Source organism: Pholcus phalangioides, unplaced genomic scaffold (genome assembly GCF_987345545.1).
Source record: "Pholcus phalangioides strain wild (caught in Gottingen) unplaced genomic scaffold, Ppha-v1.0 ptg000010l_1, whole genome shotgun sequence".
In the NCBI taxonomy this organism is placed as follows: Eukaryota; Metazoa; Arthropoda; class Arachnida; order Araneae; family Pholcidae; genus Pholcus; species Pholcus phalangioides.
The window spans coordinates 38,278,874-38,301,063 of NW_028301603.1; the positions used below are offsets into that span (position 1 = coordinate 38,278,874).

The 22,190-nt window shown below is 37.6% G+C and overlaps 1 protein-coding gene across 2 annotated transcripts; it reads left to right on the forward strand.

The window, feature by feature from the left end:
- Positions 1 to 2,853: 2,853 nt before the first annotated feature.
- Positions 2,854 to 20,843, forward strand: kay (transcription factor kayak). Of its 2 annotated transcripts, XM_089238238.1 has the most exons (5): positions 2,854 to 3,027; positions 3,162 to 3,254; positions 12,980 to 13,324; positions 15,140 to 15,247; positions 16,394 to 20,843. In XM_089238238.1, exons 1-5 carry the CDS (start codon positions 3,007 to 3,009, stop codon positions 16,832 to 16,834), a joined length of 1,008 nt encoding a protein of 335 aa, XP_089094364.1. In that variant the 5' UTR covers positions 2,854 to 3,006; the 3' UTR covers positions 16,835 to 20,843. The 2 variants fall into 2 exon arrangements, with proteins under 2 accessions (XP_089094364.1, XP_089094365.1); XM_089238239.1 differs by lacking the exon at positions 2,854 to 3,027 and having other exon boundaries at positions 3,034 to 3,254.
- The last annotated feature ends 1,347 nt before the right edge of the window (positions 20,844 to 22,190 follow it).

Below are 22,190 nucleotides of genomic sequence, written 5' to 3' on the forward strand. Positions count from 1 at the left end.
ATACATTCCCACATTTTTACGAATACAAACCGAAGTCCATTCTTCTTTGAGTAGGGGCGACCGTTGGGCAGAGCCGCAACTAGATGCTTGGTCAACCGGAGCAAACGCAAATTTTGACGCCCCCCTTGTAATGTGGAAGGAGAGGTTTCAGAATGAAATTTGCGTCCCCTTGGGTCCAGCGCTTGGGGCACGAGACCCACCTTTCCTTCCCCCCCCCCCCAGTTGCGGCCCTGCCATAGGCGGAGATAGACTTGGAAGTCTGGGGGGGCACGGTCATTATTGCTGGGGGGGGCACGATGATGATGATGTCAATTCATACATACATATATACATTAGATCAGTCGACTCCACCTTTAATGCTGGGGGGGAGCAATGCCAATGCCCCCCCAGCCCCCCTCCCGTATCTCCGCCCATGGACCCTGCCGTTGGGATACAGGCGTCACAAAAAAATTATTCGTAGAGCAGTTGTTCTTAACCAGAAAAAACATTTTAGAGTGTGCGAGATGACAAAAAAAAATTATAATGTGTTAAATGAATGTTCTGAGCAAAATTAAAAAAAGTGAAAAATTGAATTTTTTAATTCTTTAAAAAACATGAAAGTTTCTTTTTCGGTTAGCGATCGTATTCATTTCGTTCGAGGAAAAGTATATAATTAATACCCAAAACATTCGTACATTGTTTGCACATTCGTACCTTGTATCATTAACATTCTACGCTTAGATTTAATTCTGTCGTGAGCGTGTGTAGGGGCGTACGCAGCATCGACCTTGAACTTTTTCTTTATTTTGTGTCGGCTGGCTTGGGAGAGGCACGGGCAACACCTCCTAAAGAAGAGAAGTATTCTTTTGAAAGTTTTGGCTCGCGCGGGCCCCGATGTGTGTTCCACATGCTTGCATCTCTTCGTTGAGACAGAGCGGCGAATTATGTTCTGGCTAAGAGGAGGAGGCCCTATGTGCCCCCAGTGCATGCTTCTGTGAGCATACCTCAAGAAAAACGTCAGGAAATCTGATCCAAGTGCCGAACACAGGGCCGTAACTAGGATTTTTGCCGCCCGGGGCAAACATGATGAAGCCGCCCCCTCAACTTTAAAATTCGATAATTATATAACAGTGTTCTTTGTTCCCATCTAAAACCACCGCCTTCTAATTTTTTCCACCTGGGGCAGTTGCTCCCCCCCCCCCATTCTAGTTACGGCCCTGGCCGAACACATATGTATTTATATACATATGTATATTGTTGTTATCGATATCTTTTACTGCGATAAACTTCTCTATAACGATATTTTTTGAGGATATTTTGAAAATACTGCAACAATATTTTTCAAAAATTGCTCGAAAATGCTTTTAATATATTTTTAAACTCGTCATATATTTTAGTTCTTCCAAGGACGTCTCTCTCTCTAATATCAGTATTTGACAGTGGTGCGGATCCGGAGGTGCAGTAAGTGCTCGAGGCTCGAGCAACCACAGTATTTTGTAGCACTGGTCTGAGTACCCCCAGAAATCAAAATCTCCTGTATGAAGATCAAGTTGAGCACCCACAGGCCTGGAAACCCTTCCGGCGCCTCTGATATTTTATACCTCCTGGATCATAGAAAGTCTTGAAGAAGTTTTTTCGGTGTCGCTACTTTTTGTGCGATACACCAAAGTGTATTGCGATAAACCTCTTTGCAGGGGCAAAACATCTAACAGAATTTTGTTTATCAACTAACCAATTAAAATTTTCTGCTGCGAATAAATACTCCAAAGAGCATTTTTTTGGTGACTAACAACGCCAGCGCCGTTTCAACGCATGAGCCCACCCGTGCACGGCCCGGGAGTCTCAAGTGCAGGGGGCCTTGTAAAAATAAGATCCGATTACATTTTTTTGAAAATAAATGTCTCACTGGGTAGCCTTAGGGGAACCTCTCAGATTCTCTGAGTCCCCCAAGGGCCTAAGAAAATCTACTTTGCCCGGGAACCAATATACTCCTAAGATGGCCCTGATGACAGCAGCAGCATAAATTTGATGACACGTCTCGATATAACGATAATCCCTCAACAACGATATTTTCCATTGATTCCCAGACTATCGTTATATATCGAGGTTTCACTGTAATTGGTTACAAAAAACTAAATTTTCTAACTTACGCAAAAAGGAAAACTCATTATCCAAGGGAGGTGTGGGAGGATACGTTACGTTGTATTGGGGATAGGGTGGAAAAAAGGTTAGGAAACACTGTTGCGCGCAGAGAGATTTATTGCAATATCGAGTGCCGTTGCGGACAGGTTTCACTGCAGTATGTACGAAAGGTATTGAAGATTTCTCAGAAAAAAGCACGTTTGGCAACCCTAGTCTCGGCAGAAAACTTGTCATACATAAACACACCATACTAATATGTGAATTTGAAGCAACGAGATTAGAATTATTCAGAGCGGAACGAATGTCCGTAGAGAGATAAGAAAATCTGATACTTTTTTGATCATTACGTTTTTTGATTCGAAATTTTAGTCATTGCATTAAAGTCTGATCGATTGACCATATCGACGTGACTGCCGTAAAATCAGTTACTCACTAACCCTCCAAAGCAACTCAGTATTTCATAAAATCCCAAGTTAATTTATTTAACATGAATTTATACCACGGGCTCGACGGACTGGAATCGAGCGACAAAACGGGAAAAGAAACGAATGAATAAAATGTGATTTATGACCGTTGAATTTCGAATTAAATCGCACACATGATGGATCATGTCCTGGTCATGATGATAATTCCCAACATGAAATTCGGGTCGACTATCTATCACAAATACTGTCATTATTTTTTTTTCTTAATTTAATTTAATTTTTTTTGTTTTGTTTTTCGTAGTTGGTTAGTGTCGACGTTGTCGGTGTTTTTGCCGCTGGTTTCTTTCTGCTTTCCCAAACATCCGGTGACGTCATTTTGTATTTTTGTTGAATGATGTCATACTTTTCGCCAATCAATGATGACTCACGCTCGTGATGATGATGGTGATGATGGTCGAAAATGATGGCCTCCCACAAATCGGTTTGTTTTCATTTTTGAAAATTAGTTCATCGATACATTTCCGATAACTTTTGCGCGAATTTAATGTAATATAAAAATCCGAATATGCGTGTTCGTTGTTATTAACGGTTACGGCTGTATATATGTATTCACAGGCGCATGACAACAGCTCGGCGGATCGTTTATCAGTGGCTGATATCCTATCGTCCATGGCCAATGGTGCTGATGAACCACAACACAATACAACTGTAAGTATCATTATTATTTGCCGATATCACATTGTTTAGTTGTCAACATCGCCAACATGATTTGTAGCACTATACAACACTGCATGTTCAAGACAAAATGTTTGTGTGTGTATTAATTGTCACATGTTTACAAATATTGTCACATGTCAGTAATTGTCAGTTGATAATCAAAGACTGGCAATGTTTCAACAATGGGCTGTAAAATTTCTCAGGGATGTGTTGATATGATCATGATCCATGCATTGTTTATGCTGCGTGCAACCAACTTTGGTTATTTTTAACCCTTGATGTGCCTGACCAAGAAGATGTACAATTAATACTCTGTGAAATGAGTTTGTGATGTGCCTGACAGGCCCATTGCGCTCTCGCTGGAAGGTTAAATAAGCATTGTACAATGCTCAGATGCAGATTTATTTTATAGCCTATGGTATAGTTTCCCAACATTTTTGTCCCATTGCCCCCCAACGCAATGTAACCCCCAAGAATCATATGTTATACCCGCAGCTTCTACAGCCCCCCCCCCCCAGAACATTCAATCGCCCACGTTAGGAATCACTGGCCTATGGGGTATACAAATTTAGCCTCCATTCTCCGGTTTTTAATTTAATTTCCTCAGTAGTTCCCCAAATTTTCTGCCCTTCTAAAACTTACCATTCTGGATTATAGCCCACTGAGCCCCTTCCTCTGCAGATATGCTTCTAAGTAACTCTTTTTGTTGCTCACTGACATAACCCCATTCTCTTGGTCACTTTTAATTGTCCACTGAACTGGTCACTCAAGTGCTTTTACTCACTCATTTCATTCATTCATTTACACTGAGCATAACTCTGGTCTATCGCCATGGCCAATTTATTAACGATTGAGTTGTGTCTGAAGTATGTGTGTGTATAAGTGCCTAAGAGTCTGAGTGCATATCTAGTGTGGTATTTTTGCATTTTCAGTGCTGCCATCAATGAATGTGAATATGTGTACCATTGCAGGCCTGTTGCGAGACTTTTTAATGGGGAGATTGACTCGCCTTTGCACCTCGAAGTTGGGAACCACAGGAAACCTCTTGACCACTCACATGCTTTCATACTCTCTTAGTCTGTTTTTTAGTCACCTACATACAGTGCTGTCTTGGTCACTCAAATGTAACTCTCTTGGTCACTCTTTTGGCCACTCACTGATCTGTTCCATCTTTTGGACCTACATGCTTTCACTCCCTCTAGATCAGTGTTTCCCAAAGTAGTCAATATCGCCCCACCCCTGGTGGGCAATGGGATGGTCCGGGGGGGAGGCGATAGAAGCTACGGATTTAACATAGGATTCTATGGGTTCACTTGAGTTGGAGGCGGTGAGAGAAAAATTTCTGATGAAGGGGGGCAATGTGGAACAAAGTTTGGGAAACTACGGTCTAGATCAGTGATTCCCAATGTGGGCATTAATGCCCCCCCCCCTTGGGGGCGATTGAATGTTCCACGGGGTGGTGGAAGCTACATGTATAACATAGGTTCCTATGGGTTAGATTGTGCTGGGGGGGGGGGGTGCGATGGGAGAAAAAAATTTCTGAAGAAGGGGACAATAAGACAAAAAAGGTTGGAAAACTATGGTCTACATCAGCGGTTCTCAACCTTTTTTGACTCATGGAGCCCTTTTCAGTATATAATTTTTATGGCGGAGCCCTGTTTGACTTGAGGAGCCCTTTTTTGTACATAATTTTTATGGCAGAACCTTGTAGGCCTCTCTTATTTACTTATCTATCAAATTTACTGATTCATTTTATTTTCCTCGAGTCGCCGCGGAGCCCCTGGGAGTTGCACACGGAGCACCTGTTGAGAACTGCTGGTCTACATCATTCACATACTTTCATACTCTCTTGGTTTGTCACATGTATTCTTGGTCAATTGTATGCTTTCATTCTCTCTTGGTTTCTCACATGCTTTCACGCTCTATTGGTCACTCACATGCTGTCGCTGTCATACTTTCTTGCTCACTCATATGCAATACATCATCGTGGTCACTCTTTCAGCCACTCATTGATCTGGTCCATCTTTTGGTCACACATGCTTTCGCACTTAGTATCTCACATGCAACACACACTCTTGGTCCCTCACATGCAACACACTCTCTTGGTCACTGTTTTGTCTACTCACTGATCTGATCTTTCTTTTGATCACGTGCTTTCACACCCTCTTGGTCACTCACATGCTTTCATTTGGTATATTACCCCCTTCATTGGCTGTCATGCCAAAAAATTCCGAGAATACTAGCTGCTTTTAGTTACAATCATTCACTGGACTTGCTGAAGTGTATATTATGTTATTGGGAGGATTTTTCTTCTAATTTTTTTTGTTATTTTGAACAGTAATTTGATAATGGTTTTATACCTCACACATTTATGAATCCTGTATTAGATTATCAAAAGTGGATCAGGGGAGGTGGAGCCTGGAAGCAAAAAATAAGAAAAAGAAAATGGTAATTGTCTCATAAAATACACGTCGTATATTGGAATGATCTTCACTCCAGGAAAAAATTATAAAGTTCTGCGCATGTTTTGTGTTCTTTTTCTTTAGAATGACCCATATATATTTGCTACAAAATCAATATAAGCAAAGGCTCTTGGAAGTTCTTGCCCTCCCACTCCCCCACACTCATTAGAGGAGTAGGTGCCAACAGTTTTTCCCATGGGGGCCTGGAATTAATTCCATTTACTTTATGCACTATAAATTTACTGATAGAGTAGTATTTTCTTCCTCAAAACTTTTGTCCCCTGTAGCTCCCTTTCCTTTGTCATTGTTTATCCACAGCTCCACAGAATAGCATAGAAAAAAAACCACGTCAAGGAAACCAAGCACTTATCTGAAAATCTATAGCAAGCTTTTCTCTTTGTTTCCCCAACCCCCAAATCCAATTTTTAATATTTTAAACTTTACAATGAACCCTGTCTCGTGCTGTAATTGCTTCGGGAGGACATTATTCATAGCTGATATTATAGATGAAGGAATGAATATTTTTGATTGGTGAACTTCGGTGAACCATGTACAATCAGTCCTCGGGTTATCTTGGTGCTGTTTGAGGAAATCAAAGTAAATGACTTATTTACAGAACTTTTGAAAATGGTTTTTTTTTCTTGTTTGTAGCAAATGGTGCATGAAAATTGATGCATCTCGATCTTGTTTGATAACAGTAAAATAGCTTGGTAGTCCTTATTCTTCTTTTTTTTTAGTGTTGAACCATTCAGTTTCATTAAATATCCATTAAATTTTCATTTCAGAAATTAAAGTAAAAGCAATTTATGTGCTTCAAAATTTGTGTTCTGAAATCGGGAATCTTATTCAAATTTTAAATTTTTTGGAATATGTTTTCTTTCCTTTATTTCTCCATTAGCTATTCAGTTTGCATTAGGTATTGCCTATGCAAAATAATGAAAAATACAGTCAAACCTCTTTACCTTGAAACTGATGGAAGCAAGAATAAAAATCGAGATAAAGAGTTTTTACATAAGAAAGGGAAAAATGTGTAGGCCAAATTTTTTGATTGACAAAAACTGAAATACTTTATGCAGAACACTCATAATGAAAACTCTAAAACTTAAGAAATGTTCTTTTTGGGAAAGCGTAATTACGGCTTTAAAATAAAAGTGAGGGGCGAAGTCAATCTCAAGTGACAAGTAATTTTGTTTTATCTCAAGACTGTTCACAATTTTTAGAACAATGTTTAACAATCTTGGGAACATGTGAAAAGATATTTTCTTTCAATGCGACTACAGAAGACAACAGATAGGATAGATAGAAGAATCAAAATGCAAGCAAAGAGTGATCTTCAAACTGTCCACTAGGCAAAAAACAAATGTTAGTGTATCACTTGTAAAACATTGGCTAAATATGAGCATGTTTATGTTGTCTTCCGATCAGGGTTGGAAAATTTCTTCCAAAGTGGAAGAAATTAGTTTTTCTCCAATAATTTATTATATAAGTTAGAATTTATATATGCTTTAATGCTAATACAGCAAATGTGCTTTTTATAAAATTAAGTAAATTTAATTTCACTAATTTGACTTTTTTGAAATTAATAACTACATCAGTTTTTTGCAGAGTTAAGCAGTTTCTTCCACTTGGAAAAAACTGTGATGTAATAAACCAACTCTGCTTCTTCCCAGCAAAAGAAACTAGTCTTCCTTTTATATTCATCATTTGCACTTATAATGTAAAAATCATGTCAGTCTTTTGGTCAAGGGGGGTCACATATCTAACTGAAGCTTTTCATTAGACCTGGAGAAATTTCATTGAAAGTTTTAAAATCCATTTATCCAATTTCTTCGATCTAATTGCCAAAATTATTTATGACTTCTTTCACAGTCACATAAAAATTAGACATTATTCCTTTATTAAATAGCACTGGTCTCTTTCGTACTATTGCAAAAATTTTAAAAGAAAACAGATTATTACAAAAAATAATTACAATTTATAAGATCGGAAAATATCAAAGTCCATTTTCCTCACTGCAGTGCAACACTGAAAAACAAAAGTTTTTTAGCAGTTGTATGCTGTAATCGATTTTTCTTAGCTTATAATGAATCCAAAAGGAGAGAAAATTCTTTCGATTCCTAAGGCAGAACTTGAAAGAGTGTTTAAAAGCATTTCGACATGTCTTTGAAATTCATCAAGTATATGCTGCCAGGGTTAGGAAGTTTCCTCCAAGTCGGAAGAAAACTTCCCAATTCTTTCTGTTTCTAAAATTCTTTCTCGCCAAATTACTCGATTAAAAGCACTTTGAACAGTATCATTGAAATAAGTTTTTGCACGTGCAGTTTAAAAAAAAATCACAAATTGCTATATTTTGCCATTGTTCCTTGCCACCTGTTGCTGTTTAGAATTTAATCTTTCACCCTTCAGGGTTAATAAATAATATTCAGGATTGATAAGATATGCAAACAAATGAAGGAAAGAAAATGACCTCTTCATATCTTAATTATGATGCCTTACAAAATGCTGACTTGATGCCTTATTTCTAAGAATCCCCATCCATTCGTGACAAGAACCAGCACTATTTGCACAATCTCTCTGCCATCAAGTGCTACAGAAATGGATTAGAGTTGCTTCGTTAAATCTTTGAACTCTGCTTGCAACTTAAAATTTCTAATTATGTCAAATATACTTCTATCCACCTCATAGAGATATTCACTCCCAATGGTTAAAAAACAGTTCAATTAAAAGCGTTTCTAAGCATTTTAATTGGCTGTTATATGTGATGTCTCCCATCAGCTTTGGTCTTATTGTATTATCATGTAGAAAGCTGATGGTCAGCGTTTTCAAGTTCTTAACACATTTTTACTATAAAATTATTATGCACTACAATTATTTTGTAGAAAAACGTATCAATTATACTTTAAAATGTTTTAATATGTGCACTTTATTGGAAAATTATATTCTGCACATCCTGGTAAGATATTCATTATTAAATATTAAAAAAATATTGTTTTTAAAACTTATTTGTTATTGTTTCACAATCAATGAGGCAAAATAACAAGCATTAATTATATGAACTTTAATTTAAAAATAATTAGTGCACATTCTTATTTTCTTCCAGTTTCTTCCATTGTCCCGGAAAAAACCTAACCCTGCTTCCAAGTCAGAGAAAAAAATTGCTATTACTTAGAGATGTAAAATTCTCGAGAATAATCTTTCGGAGTGAGAATTCCCATCAAAGAGAATATTCGAAAATATTCTCTGGTAGGACTACTTTTATAAATAACTTGAGAATATTCTTATAAGTTCTTAATGAGAATATTCTCCTGTTATTTAGAATATAGTTACATAAATATCCTTGAGAATATTCTCTGGAAGGACTTCTTTTATTAATTACTAGGGAATATTCTTATAGAAAATAAGAATTATTCGGAGGTTATTAATAATAGTCCTTCCAGAGAATATTCTCCTCGATTAGAATATTCTTCTGTTACCAAAATCTTTCCAGAGAGTATTATCAAGAATATATGTAATAACATGTATTATAATAAATAATCTCGATAATAACTTGAGAATAATTGTTTTCGATAAGAATATTCTCTAGTAATTTGTAATAGTAGTCCTTTGAGAGAATATTCTCTGTCCCCGTCTCTCTTCCCATCAAGAAGATGGGAATATTGAAGTTTGCAGACACCACAATATTAAAGTTTGAAAGCAAGAAAATTAAACCAACATGGCTGATTTGCACAACTTTTAAAGAAATGTGAGTGATACAGAATTTACGTGTATGTGCATTGAAGAAAAAAGTCCTGTATCTTATTAGAATGAAGGTGATTGTATAAGAATAGCTTCCTTTGTCAATCAATTTTGACTTTTGTGCTTTTGCTCTGAACTTATTTCTGAAAATTTATCTAATTTTAAAATAATTTTTTAAGGTTTCGATATAAAGATTTTAAAAACCTTTATAATGAAACCTTAAGAAATTATTTTAAAATTAGTATAATTTATTTCTGAAAATTTATCTAAAAAAGTTGCCATTGGGGGTGATTATACCAAAAACTGTTTTGTTGTAAATGTTTCAGGCAATGAAAACTGAGTTATATTTCACAGTATAAACAAAGTTAGTAAAAAATATTAAATTATTTAAAAGAAAAATGAATGTTCTCAATTATTCTCCAATTTTTACATCCAGGACCGGAGAATATTCTCACCTCACATCTCTACTATTACTTAATTACAGAAGGGCAAGAGAGAGGATGGAAATAATGAGTCTTCCAGTTAACGAGAAACAATCCAAGGTATAAATAGCCAAGGACATAGCAGGGGGGGGGGGCCTTAGGGGTCTACCCTTCCTCCTCTCCCCGAAATGTGAGAAATTGCATAAAAAGAGGGGGGAAAGATGGCCAAATCTATTCTTCTATCACTTTGGTCCCCCCCCCCCCAAAAAAAATGCAAGTGGTCTCCTCCTCTGAACAAAATTTCTAACTACAGACCTGAAATAGGTAAAATAATATAATACACGTTTTTGAGGTAATGCAGACTCCTATAGGTAATTATAAGTTATTGTAGGTTCTTACTGTTAAACATGAAGGCGAAAGTTTGGATATGCTTCTGTGGGTCTGGCAAAGATGTTGGCCCCAAAGCAGAATCTTTCACATTGTTCTACAATGAGCTGTCAGCTGACTAGAAATAATTTGCAGTAAAAATTCTCATAGTAGTGTGTTTTCTACACTTTTTTAAAGCTTTTCCAGATTTTTTTACAGTAGCACTGATTGCTCTGTGATGTACGTCATAGATTTCAGCATATTCTGCTTTAAGAGGGTGTTGGTACTCTTCACCTTCTGCAAAAAAAAAAGAAAAAAGATGGAGGTGGGTTTTGTTATAAAAATATATTTCACAACCATATGTCATCCTTTATTACAGGGCTGGATAAATCCCTGGCTCCAATTTTCCAGCTAAACAATTGGTATTGGCACCTAAAATTTTCTTTGTGTAGTTACTGAATTGCAGGATGAGAAGAGCAGCACACGCAAAATGTTTGGAATTTATAATTGCATATCTGCTAACAAGAGGGTTACTATGCTCTGAAAAAGTCAAAAGTAGCATTATTTTGGACATTTTTTCTTCTGGTAAAGATTTTTTGGCACCTAGATTTTTTTTTTTTTTTTTTTTTCGATTTCCTCAGCACTGCTTTACGGACGTTATAACATTCCGTTCTTGCCGATATTCCAGCACAACAATGACCATAAATCTAGTTCAAAAGTTGTTAGAAATTACTTGAAAGGCAAAACAAAAAGGGTTTTATGGGTGGTGAAGTCAGATCCATAACTTCAATTACATCAAACATTTATAGATTGAGTTTGATAAATGAGTCAGAGCCAGAAATTATTTAAATTTAATGGTTTTTTTCAATTGTGCAAAAATAAAATGAGGAAAAATACCCACTGACTGTGGGGGACAAACTCACTGAGCCCATAATTACCAAAGACATGGCAAGTAATTTTACAATCTAAACTGCTTCGAACAAATTATTGACTTTTCCTACTTTGCTATGATGTTCATTGCATGACTGATTTGATTATTTAGTAGGTGTTTGCTTTCTTGTTTGTTTGTGTCAAAAGGGCTGTTCGAGTATTACGTCAGCATCGATGGTGGAGGGGAGTTCCAATTTGCTGACTTTTGATGACAGGGGAAGGGGTTTGAATGATGCTTGTGTGCATCATCAACCAGCCGTTATGAAAATATGAAATACAGTATAATGGCATCTTTACCAGTTATGCAAAAAAACAACAAAACCCTTTCCTAGTTTGGAAACACCTGAACTAGCATTCTCCTCCCTGTTGATAAGTCCTCTACAGACTTCCTTCTCTAGTAGACCCCTCAGACCTCTACAAACCACCTCCCCCCAACATCATGTCTCACTTTGGAGGGGTGTGAGCTAAACCGTTTTATGTCCACTCAGTGGGTAATATGTGTTGTCTTTAAGTGATTTGCTGGAATCCCATACAAGAGCAGATACATGTGGGGGGGGGGGAAATGTGGTTTGCCGATTGTGTGCATGGTGATCGGGGAAAATTGTCTACTTTTGTCCTGCCGCCTATGCTAATGATACAATTTTTCGGGAACGGCAGATTGCCACCTGCCCTACCTCCATACTGTCCATACTCCTGTATGATGTGGATGAGTCAACAATCACAACTGGTTTGTGCGTAGATGAGGTATTCAAAAATAAGCAAACATAAATAATACATATTTATTTACTATTCCACTGAAATACTTGTTCACACGTAGTGTGTGCCCACCTTGTACTCTGGGAAGAAAATTGGTAATCATTGACTCGCCAAGACCAGACATATCCATAATAATTACATTAATCACATCAATAGCTAAATAGAAAGGAATTATTTCACGTTTCTCAAATGGTATTTTTAGGCAACCATTTTGACATAGACCAATCAGCATTCCTGGAATGAAGAGAAACCATGATGAAGAAGACGAAAGCTCTATGCTCCGTTCTTTGTACTAACAAGCAACAATCTATATCACTCCTTTAATCAATGTTCAACGTAAACCATTAATTAATACACTTAGAGCACAAGCTAAAAATTTACCTGTGTTCAACCTATATAATCATGTGAAAAATAGTCCCTTTTCACAGCTAGTAAATTTCCCTGCAGCAGTGTCAGACGGTGGTGGTCAAACTCCCTATGTATATTATCGAAGGGCAATCCAATCAGAGGCGTATGCAAGATCGACCTTTGAATGGGGGCACAAAAGGCTTGGGAGTAGGTAGCAATGAATTCCCTAAATATAAATTCTATGTTCTTACCCTTCAAAATAGCATCAAAATTAACAGAAATTGATTAAAATAACACATGAAAGTATTTTCTTCCAATAATTTAATTTTTTATTTGCATGAAAATAAACTTTTGATCGTTTGGGGGAGTATTGGGGCTCCTCTTCTTCTCTCCCCCCCCCCCCCCCCCCGAAGAAGTCTCTGATCCCAATATGCGTTTGGAGGTAGAGCTGATTAAATTTTTTGAGCCAACATAAAAGTAAATTTTTTTTTCGAATTTAAGAAGTTTTAGATACGCAATTTTGTGTTCATAATAGTTTCTAATAAGAGACTCAGTCTTTATGTTTCATAGGGTAGATTTCATTAAAACATTTGAGTACACATTTATATGTTCAAAAGACTTTTTAAGCTCTACCACTCTTTTTCTGTGTTTAACATGTTTTCAATAAGCTTATTCATTTTCATTTTGATGTTTACAGCTGACAGGAATCGACGGTATGACATGTGGTATCCCGACACGTACCACACCAACACTCACTCCTACCACACTAAAGAACATAGAGGAATCATTCATGGAGCTCCAGTCTATTCCACCCGCACCTCTGGAGCATCAACACCAAGCGGGTTTCGTGCCTCCAGTGGTTGCGTTCAGCGGCTTGCCACTGAAGCAAGAGGATCCTCAGTGGATGGACGACTGCATGCAGTCTTCAGATAGATCCATGGAATCTCCTGGTCCTACTAATCACATTCCTCGTTCCGCAGGTGCAAATTCGTCTAACAAGAGCGGGAGGAGCGGGGGTAGGAGACCAAACAAAGATGAAAAGGTTATTTTTTTTAGATTCACTTTTGTTGCTTAGAAAAAATTTTAATAATAAAACTTTCTTTAACCCTTTGCAGTCGAGAGGTTTTTTTTCGGTACTTAGTTGGTGCCTAAAAGTTCATACTTTATAAAAAAAAACCTCTCACACAATCACGATTACAAGAAGGCCCTGGGATGCTGGCTTTTTTTGATAGGTTATGAGTTTTTCTGAGAAGCTGAATTTACATTGATGTGTTCCTGTAATTGTAAAGAGCTGTTATATAACAATGAAGTACCATTTTTTTTAATATCAATTACACCATGACGTAGAAACTCAAACTGTTAATTAATTCAACACATTCTTTGCTGTAATTGAGGGTTTTTTGAAGGTTTAATCATCTTGTACAAAAGTGACTGGGGTTTTCTTAAATATTGAAACACATTTCACTCGTTATAGCTGATTAGGTTTTTTGTAGCCATTGTTTGCTTGGGTTTTTCATTGCTGATTCAAGAGAGCGATCCCCAAATGATGCTTTAGCGTCTCGAGATGAGATCTAAAATGCAGGGATTGACAAATCCCAGGTTCCATGGCAACTAAAAAATTAGCACAATAAATAAGGAAAACTGGGAAAACTAGCTGTATTGAAGAAGAGATATTAATGTTTAGGGAAGGAAAAAATTCATCTCTGCGCTCACTGGGTCTCAAACCCTGGATATAAGTGCTCTATCACTAAGATGTGGAAGCAGATAGAATATTTCTTCCTTGAAGCAAATATATATTTTGAATGGCTCCATGCAGTGGACCAAGTCAACATTCCACTAAAAATATGGATGTTTAGGAAGAAAAAATAATCTCTGCCTTCACTGGGGCTCTGCCTTGAGACAGGGGTTTGAGGGCTCGAGAGAGCAGAGATGAGTTTTCCTTTCCTAAGCATCAATATTTCTTCATACAGCCAGTTTTCCCATATGTCTCGTATAATAATAGGAGACAGCATCTTTCTGTGCATAGAAAATTGTTATTGGCACCTAAAAATGTGCCAATGTGTGATAATTGAATTGGTGTTCAAGGACAACACAAAACTTTCTGAATTAATGTCAGCATGTGTTCTATCATAAAAAGATATTCCCTTTTTTTGCTACTACTACTTTACCGTACATGAACTCAAATCATATCGTGCCAATTTGCTATTAATCAAGTCTGGTTGTAAATCTCTCTGGAGAAAGTCATAATATATTTCCATAGTCATTTGTGTTGAGCATGGAGGGGACTTCAGCGAGGACACATTAAGAAGGCACCATCTATCGTGGTTGCTTCAGGTTCGGTAGGAAAAGAACTTATCTATGTCCTCTCTCCAGAATGGAACCTGTAGCCCTAATGGTAGCTATTTTTCTTTTTCTTGCTGGGGAAAGATGCTTGGCTTGTGGGGGGGGGGGGGGGGGATTCTGACTTGCCTAAATTTTTTCCCCCAATTTGGCAAGACCTGCATACAACAGCCAACAACGGGTACTGAAATGGGTCTCAAATTATGAGCAAGTTGTCAAAGCGCTACTTATTTGGCTGAAAGGTAGGGCTCAAAATGTAACCTACAGATTTTTGAAGCCATCTTGGGAATTTAGATATTTAAAATCTCCCAAATTTTCCCCAAAAAATCGCAACATCTCTTTTCTGATTTCTTTTTTATGTCACTTATTCTGCCATCACTCCACTCATATTGTCACTTTTTTTTTTCGGCCACAAGTGGGACAGTATAAAATCGTCCTAATACATATGTAACATCACATTGTTCGAACATGGTCCTAAATATTTATATATTTTTTTTCTTCCCTTCTTACCCCATAGTTAAGTCCAGAGGAAGAAGAAAGGAGACGAGTCCGGCGGGAACGAAACAAACTTGCTGCAGCGAGATGTCGAAAGAGGAGAATGGACCACACGAATAGTTTACTTCAAGTATGGCTCTTTTTTTTTAATAAATATCTTCTGATTTATGTCATTTTAAACTCTTTAATGCTAAAAAAAAACCATGATATATGGGTACATTTAGAGCAGGGGAGAGGTGTACACAACCCCTTCAGTGTGCGAGCCAGATATGTGAATCGGCTAGTGCTCTGTGTACTTAGAGGAAGGGTGCTCAACCTTTTAGAGAATGTGGACCACTTCATTGGTTTGAAAACGTGTTGTGGACCACTTAAGTGATCTGCAAATGTGCTGCGGACTGCTTAAGTTAACTGTAAATGTGACGTGGATCAATTAAGTTGTCTCTAAATCTGCTACAGGTCACTGAAGTGATCTGTAAATTCATCTTGGGCTGCTTAGGTGATCTGGAACTGTGCACGGACCCCTTAAGTGAGAATGTGCTACAGACCACTCAAGTGGGAATGTGCCGCAGGCCACTTAATTGAAGTTGGAATGTGCTACGGGTCACTTAAGGGATCTGGAACAGTACTTTGGGTCTTTTTACGTTATCTGTAAATGTGTCTGGGATCACATGAATGGTCTGGGAATGTGCCGCTTAGTTACCCCTGCTTAGAGAGTGAGAGACCGGGTCAGTGAATGACCAAATGAGTGACCTAGACAGTTTGCAAGTATGTGAGAGAACAAAAGAGTGTGCAAGCCTGTGAATGACTAAAAGAGCAGTCTCTAGAGCATGAGCATTTATATAAATGACTAAAAGTGACTTAGAGACACATGCATATTTACAGATGCAGGCTAGGAGTAATCGGGTTGTAGCACAGGGTGCAAATTGGGGATTGAGCGGTCAAGAAAATTAGACTAGAGTGGGAGAAGATCAGTAAAGTTACAGAAGCCTGCAGCTGGCAAAACTAAATCCGCCTCTTGTTCCGTCACTCCTTTTCAAGTTTTGCCTGCTAGTTCTGAATCGCCTTAAATGTAAATCTTCTGAGAGCGATACCCGTAGTGCATTGAAATTCATTAAGAAATTTTTATTTTTCTCTCATTATTTGCCTTCAATCATTGGTTTCTTTGTTGTTGTAATTTTTCTCTCAAGTTAAATCATAAGCTGAAAGTGCTATGAACGTGAATCAAAAATTAAACCTTAGGTGCAGTGAATCTCACTTTTTTTTTTATATCTTATAGGAAACAGAAGGATTGGAAGAAAAGCGCCAAAATTTGCAGAACGAGATCCACATGTTGAACTGTCAAAAAGAGGAATTAGAATTCATTCTTGAGGCCCACAGGGTGACCTGTAAACTAAGCGGACAACCGGCTCATTCAAAAGGAAGGGCAGAAAAGCACTCTGTGGTTGTCAGCAAATCCAAGTCATATTCGCGTCCTAACTCATTGGCTATCAGCTCATCTTACGGCAGTTCCAGTAATTCAAAGTCTACGGCCGGCGGAGACTCTGTGCTCAACACTCCGTCGTCTACCATGTATAACTTCGAGTCGCTCGTGGAGACCAACGACAGTTCCCAGAGCGGATTACCATTAGTGATATCATCTTGCAGTAGCCAACAGCGGAGCTCAAGCAGTGACCTCTCTAGTCCGGACTCTACGCCACCAAAGCTAGTGTTATTGTGATTCTCTCAGAGTTGCATGTGTGTACGTACAGTTACTTTCTCTTCCTTTCACAGAGTCTAAATTTCTGAAGGGGGTTAGACGACTCTAAACTCGTTCCTGCCTTTTCTATCATGCGAGAGTGATATCAACGAGTGTTGTTTGTACAAGATACAACATTGTCTGATTTCATTATATCGCAACCAACATTACTGTGCTTTTGTCTGATATGAATCAGCTTATGAAATTTGTATGTCAATATTAAACCACTTGCTTTACACAATAACACAATTACCCTTACTCTAAAAATTAGCTTTTGAGCAATTGAGCCTTAGTAATATATATAATTTTTTTTCATTTATCATCTAATCCAGAATTGCACAACCCCCATCCTGCGGGCCGAATGAGAGTTTCATCCTGATTAGAGGTGTTCATAAAAGCATCAATTCATATGCGACGATAAGTAAACAAGTTTATGGCTTGTATGGTATCTATCTTGTATCTTTGTCCCGCAGGTTGAGAAGGTCATGTACTCTTGATCAAATCAATTTACGACTGTCTCTCCAAAATTTTTGAGATCCCTCCATTAAATGGTGAAGAAAGGGACAAAAATATTTGGTTGCTATGTTTTGTGTTGATCTAAACACTTTCGTCTAAGTTCCATCAGTTGAGAAAAGAAATTCCTGAATTTGTTAAGCGAGAGATTTGGAATATGGCAAAGGTGCATTCTTGCTAAATGGTAACTCCCTTGTTATATCCCGCATGTCGAGAGACTGAGAAAGAGCATGATTATACAGTTACTGACTAATTTATCTAGAAAAATCTAGTTCTGAGGAGCCATGATTCAATGGAATTCAACTTCCTAGATGTTCTGTCTGCGGCAGAGATTGTCAGTGCATCAACACATGCGGAAAAGAATCTCTATTTCAATTGGAATATCTGTATTTCATTGGTTTTTAGGTATCATTGCTGTGTGCATGTGCTGCTGCACACAGTGGACATGCTTCGCCACTCTGAAAATCACAAAATATACCATCTATGAATAGCATATTGCCATTCACACACACTGAAGAAACGGGTCTACGCATGTAAAATAAGAGCGAACATTGGTTCGAAAGCCCACTCTCGTCTTAAAAATGATTTGGATGTTTAGGGTCCCACGCAGTAGATATAAAAATTAAGGGTGGCGGTACCAAAGTCACTTTGATCTCCTTGGCTGTCTAGAGATGACTGAGAGACTGCACTTGTGTTTACAGGTTCTAATGTAAGTTTCAGCCCTGTAACTATTCAAATGAATTCGCTTATAAAAGCTTTTTGAATGGCCTGTATTCAACGGAGATACTTTCCATAATTGATACATCAACTCATGTTTCGGGCATTATTCGTTGTTGTTGTAAAAAAAAAATCACCATTTGCAAATGAAGATTAGTCACAACGAATGCAAGCATAATTCATGCTCAAGGCGGTCTAATAAAGAGCGTTAGAAATAGAATATATATACCACACGCTACTTTTTCTTCAGCCAACAATGTATGTTACATTCTGTTCTCTTTGAGGGGGAATCGTACCGATCTTTCAACAGGCAAATTGTGATAAAATTATTTCTAAGAGTAATAAATGAAGGTCTATCATTAAAAAAAAACCTCGCTATATTATACCAGTGCTAAAGGTATTTTCGTATACACCTATATTTATATCATTGTAAGATGTATTTACCATAAAAGAATGGAAATTATTTTTTATACAGATTTGCATACTACTGTCTTTATAAGCTTTGTTTCGAATGAAAGTAAATTATGTATGTATATGCGGTCGCATGAAAAACTGTCTGCGACTGATACCTTTTTTTTTTTTTTTTTAAATAGTGTCCCTGTTAACGGTAAATTAGGATTGTAAGCATGCCAAACTTACCGTATTTCTTAGAACAAGCATATGGAGGTGCATTAGCCACAGTGTGGGAGGGGGGGGATATGAAAATGTATTTTTGAGCTTCTCATAAAGGCCTGTTTATGTGCATCAAGTGACTTAGTCGTTGAGTTGATAAGTCGCCAAGTACTAAGATCTGTTCCAACGTAAGTAATCAAGTAATGAATTCTCATTGAAATGCTCAATACAAAGCCATCCACTAGTGCATGTACATAGGACCTACCTAACAGAAAAAAATGAACTGGATTCTATCCTACTAGACAACTGAAACTGCGTAAATGGCCCTTGACATCTGCATACGTGGAAGCATACTTTTTGACGACTTAAAATTTAATTAACTACTATATTACATAATGTCTGTAAACGGCCTTAAGTCTTGTATCGATGTGTCTGTCACTCTTTTTCAGGGATAAAACTTGGCTTATCTCAACTATCAGTGGGTGAATGTGCTCTCCCCTTATTAATGGAGACACTAATTCTCTGATCGTGCATCGAGTCTCAAAGTAATTCATCGACTCTCTAAATGATTCTTTTATAAATTCTGAAATTTTTTTGAGCATCAATACTCAATGTAACTCGTCAACTCTGTAAATGATTCTTTCACAGGTGCCAATTCAAATACTTGAAAAATCTGTAGTTTATCATATGATGTGGCGCATTCCTCATCAAAGAAAGCACGTCACACAAATAAAAAGGAAAACCATGGGATTTTTTTTTAAATTTCAATGGGTGGCCATATATAAATCCTGTTTTTCTGACATGAATTTTAGCTGTCCTGATTTTTTTTAGCAATAATTGGCCACTTTGCATGCTTTTGGCATCATATTTGGCGACAATTACTAATTTTTCGTACTTGTCATCCTCATTCCCCATATTTTCCCTAAGAAAACGGGGTCAGCCTGAAATTGTAAGCACTAGAAGAATATTTTCTTTCAGGATTTTTCTATTCAAACAAAGCACAATGTAAGGACTTTTAAGGATTTGTCTATGAATATACGAAAAATCGGAAGAATCTGATTTCTGATCGAATAAGGTTGGAAGATTCGAATAAGGTTGGAAAATTGGAAGCATTGGCACCTATGTTCTTTTATAAATTCTGAAATTATTTTGAGCATTGATACTCAAAACAACTCTTCAATTCCGAAAATGATTCTTCATAATGATCGTGATCCGAAATGATTCATAAATTCTGAAATTAAGTCCTCCATTGATTTATTGATTCATAATTTTCATTAAGTGTGCTTACATTTTTATATTATTTTTGGATGCTCGCGTCTCGTCTTCCCTAAGTTTCTTAATGATTGTGTTTTTCGCAGTCACAATTAATGTAGATCTTAAGTTTTTCTGCGTAAACCGCAGGAAGCCTAAAAATACTGTGTTAAAAATACTATGTACCACGAAGGCTAGACCCAAAGAAATACGGTAATATTAAAACAGCAATAACGGGGTACATCTTCATGTTTTATAAGAAAATGACTCATTAATTTCTATTTTCCTCAAATGTATTATGGCTCATTAGTGACTACTATGACGTTTGATAACTGTTTAAGTAACACCGAAAAGACATTTTGTATTCATGTTTACATGTAAAGCGGGGGTAGCATCTTTTCCTTTGTAGAATTTTGTATGGAAACACAGAGTAAGGCATTTGAAAAACGTTCTATGTATTTTGAATTTTTTGTCTAGTCGATAATCTTCCAATTGAAAACAGCCATTTTTTTTAATGAATTTTATGCTTATTGAGCCTCTTGTTAATGCTATTAATAGTGATTCTCTGAAATAAGAAATATTGAACTTTTTGTTTTGAGTTCTGCCATATTTAACCATGTCCGCTATCATTTGATGATTTTGTGTATGTATTTTTGTATGCGTTAGTATTATTTGATCTCATTAAAACTCTTCGCTTTCTCTTGCGTTTTGTACGCTCACAATTCATTTTATTTTGTAACAGCATAAATATCAAATATTGTTTGTCGTAAATGTTATTTTTTTCCATGTGTGCGTGTGTATGTGTATAAACAATTAACTATTTTTCTGCGCTATTTGTTCCAGTGTTTGTATCGCCTATGGATTTAATATATGAAGTAAAATATTTATTTGAAATACATTTTTGTGCAGTTTTTCATTTCCATTTGGAACAGGCAGAATCGGCTATTTTCTTTTCTCATCTTAAGATTTTTATATTTAAGAGCTTATACATGGGCGGTGCGTACAGGGTGGGCCAAAGTAACCAGATTCGGAAACTGAAAGGAATATAACATTATAACATAAAGTATAATTAACATTGAAGAGCTCATATACAGTGAATCCCACTTATAGCGTTTACCAAAAATTCATGAAAAGCGTTGTTGGCGGAAAAATGTTTTAAACGGTAAATTTTTTTGAATAAGTGTTAGTACAACTTATTTTCGTGATCCTAACTTTTACTAAGTGAGAAAACTTTTTAAGTGGGAACGTGTGTGTTAAGAGGAATATGCTGTAAGTAATTTTAAATTAATCTACATTTTAAAATGTAGTTCTAACGTGTTTCAGAATGTTTTTCTTTATGTTTGTGAATTCTACATTTCCCCCCTCGCATCTTGGAACAGGGCCCCTAGACAGATCTTCAGCGGGCCCCAAGCCAGAATTTTCACCAGCCCTTCTGTAATGAATTTATTTTATGAAAAAAAATTATGCCCTGTCAGCAGTGCCGTCTTAACGCGTGGAGCCTCAAGAGGAAAAGGAGCCTCGCAAAAATGAGATATAGTTGAAATTTCGGAGGAGTATGCATGTAAATTTGCCTGATACGGCCTCAGAAAAATCACTTGTCCCGGGGGCCCATGGTGCTCTTAAGACGGTCCTGGCACCCATCCGAACAAAGTGATACATCTAAGCCCCCACCCCCTTCTGGCTGGAAATGCTCACCTAATAATTTGAATGAAAAATGCTGTGAAAAATAGTTCACCAAATCCTATTATTCAGAGCTTTCCCCCCCCCCCCCGGATGGACCCTGTCCCGTAAAAGTGCTGGGGCAACCAGAGTACTGCCTCAAGCAAATAGGAGGGCTTATTTTGCATGATAATAAATATTTTCAAGAGGCCCCCAAGAAAGTCTGCCCTGTATCCCCGAGAAAGCACGCTACGTCTCTGGGTGGGCCCCCATAGGCTCCTTCCCGCAAACAGGGTCGATGCTTGGTCAGCCGGACAAAATCACATTTTGGCGCCCTTTGTAATGTTGAAGGAGGGTTAAAAGTGGTACCCTCTCTGGTCCGGCTCCAGGCGCAATATGGACCCGCTCGCACCCCCCTCCCCGCACTAGTTGCGGCCCTTCCCACAAGAGCAGGCGGGACTGCAACTGCATGCTTAGTCAGCCGGGGCAAGCACGCATTTTGGTGCCTCCCCCCCCTCTGATCCGACGCCCGGGTCACAAGATCCGCCTGCTCCCGAAGGCCGCAACTAGAGGGGAGCAGACATGG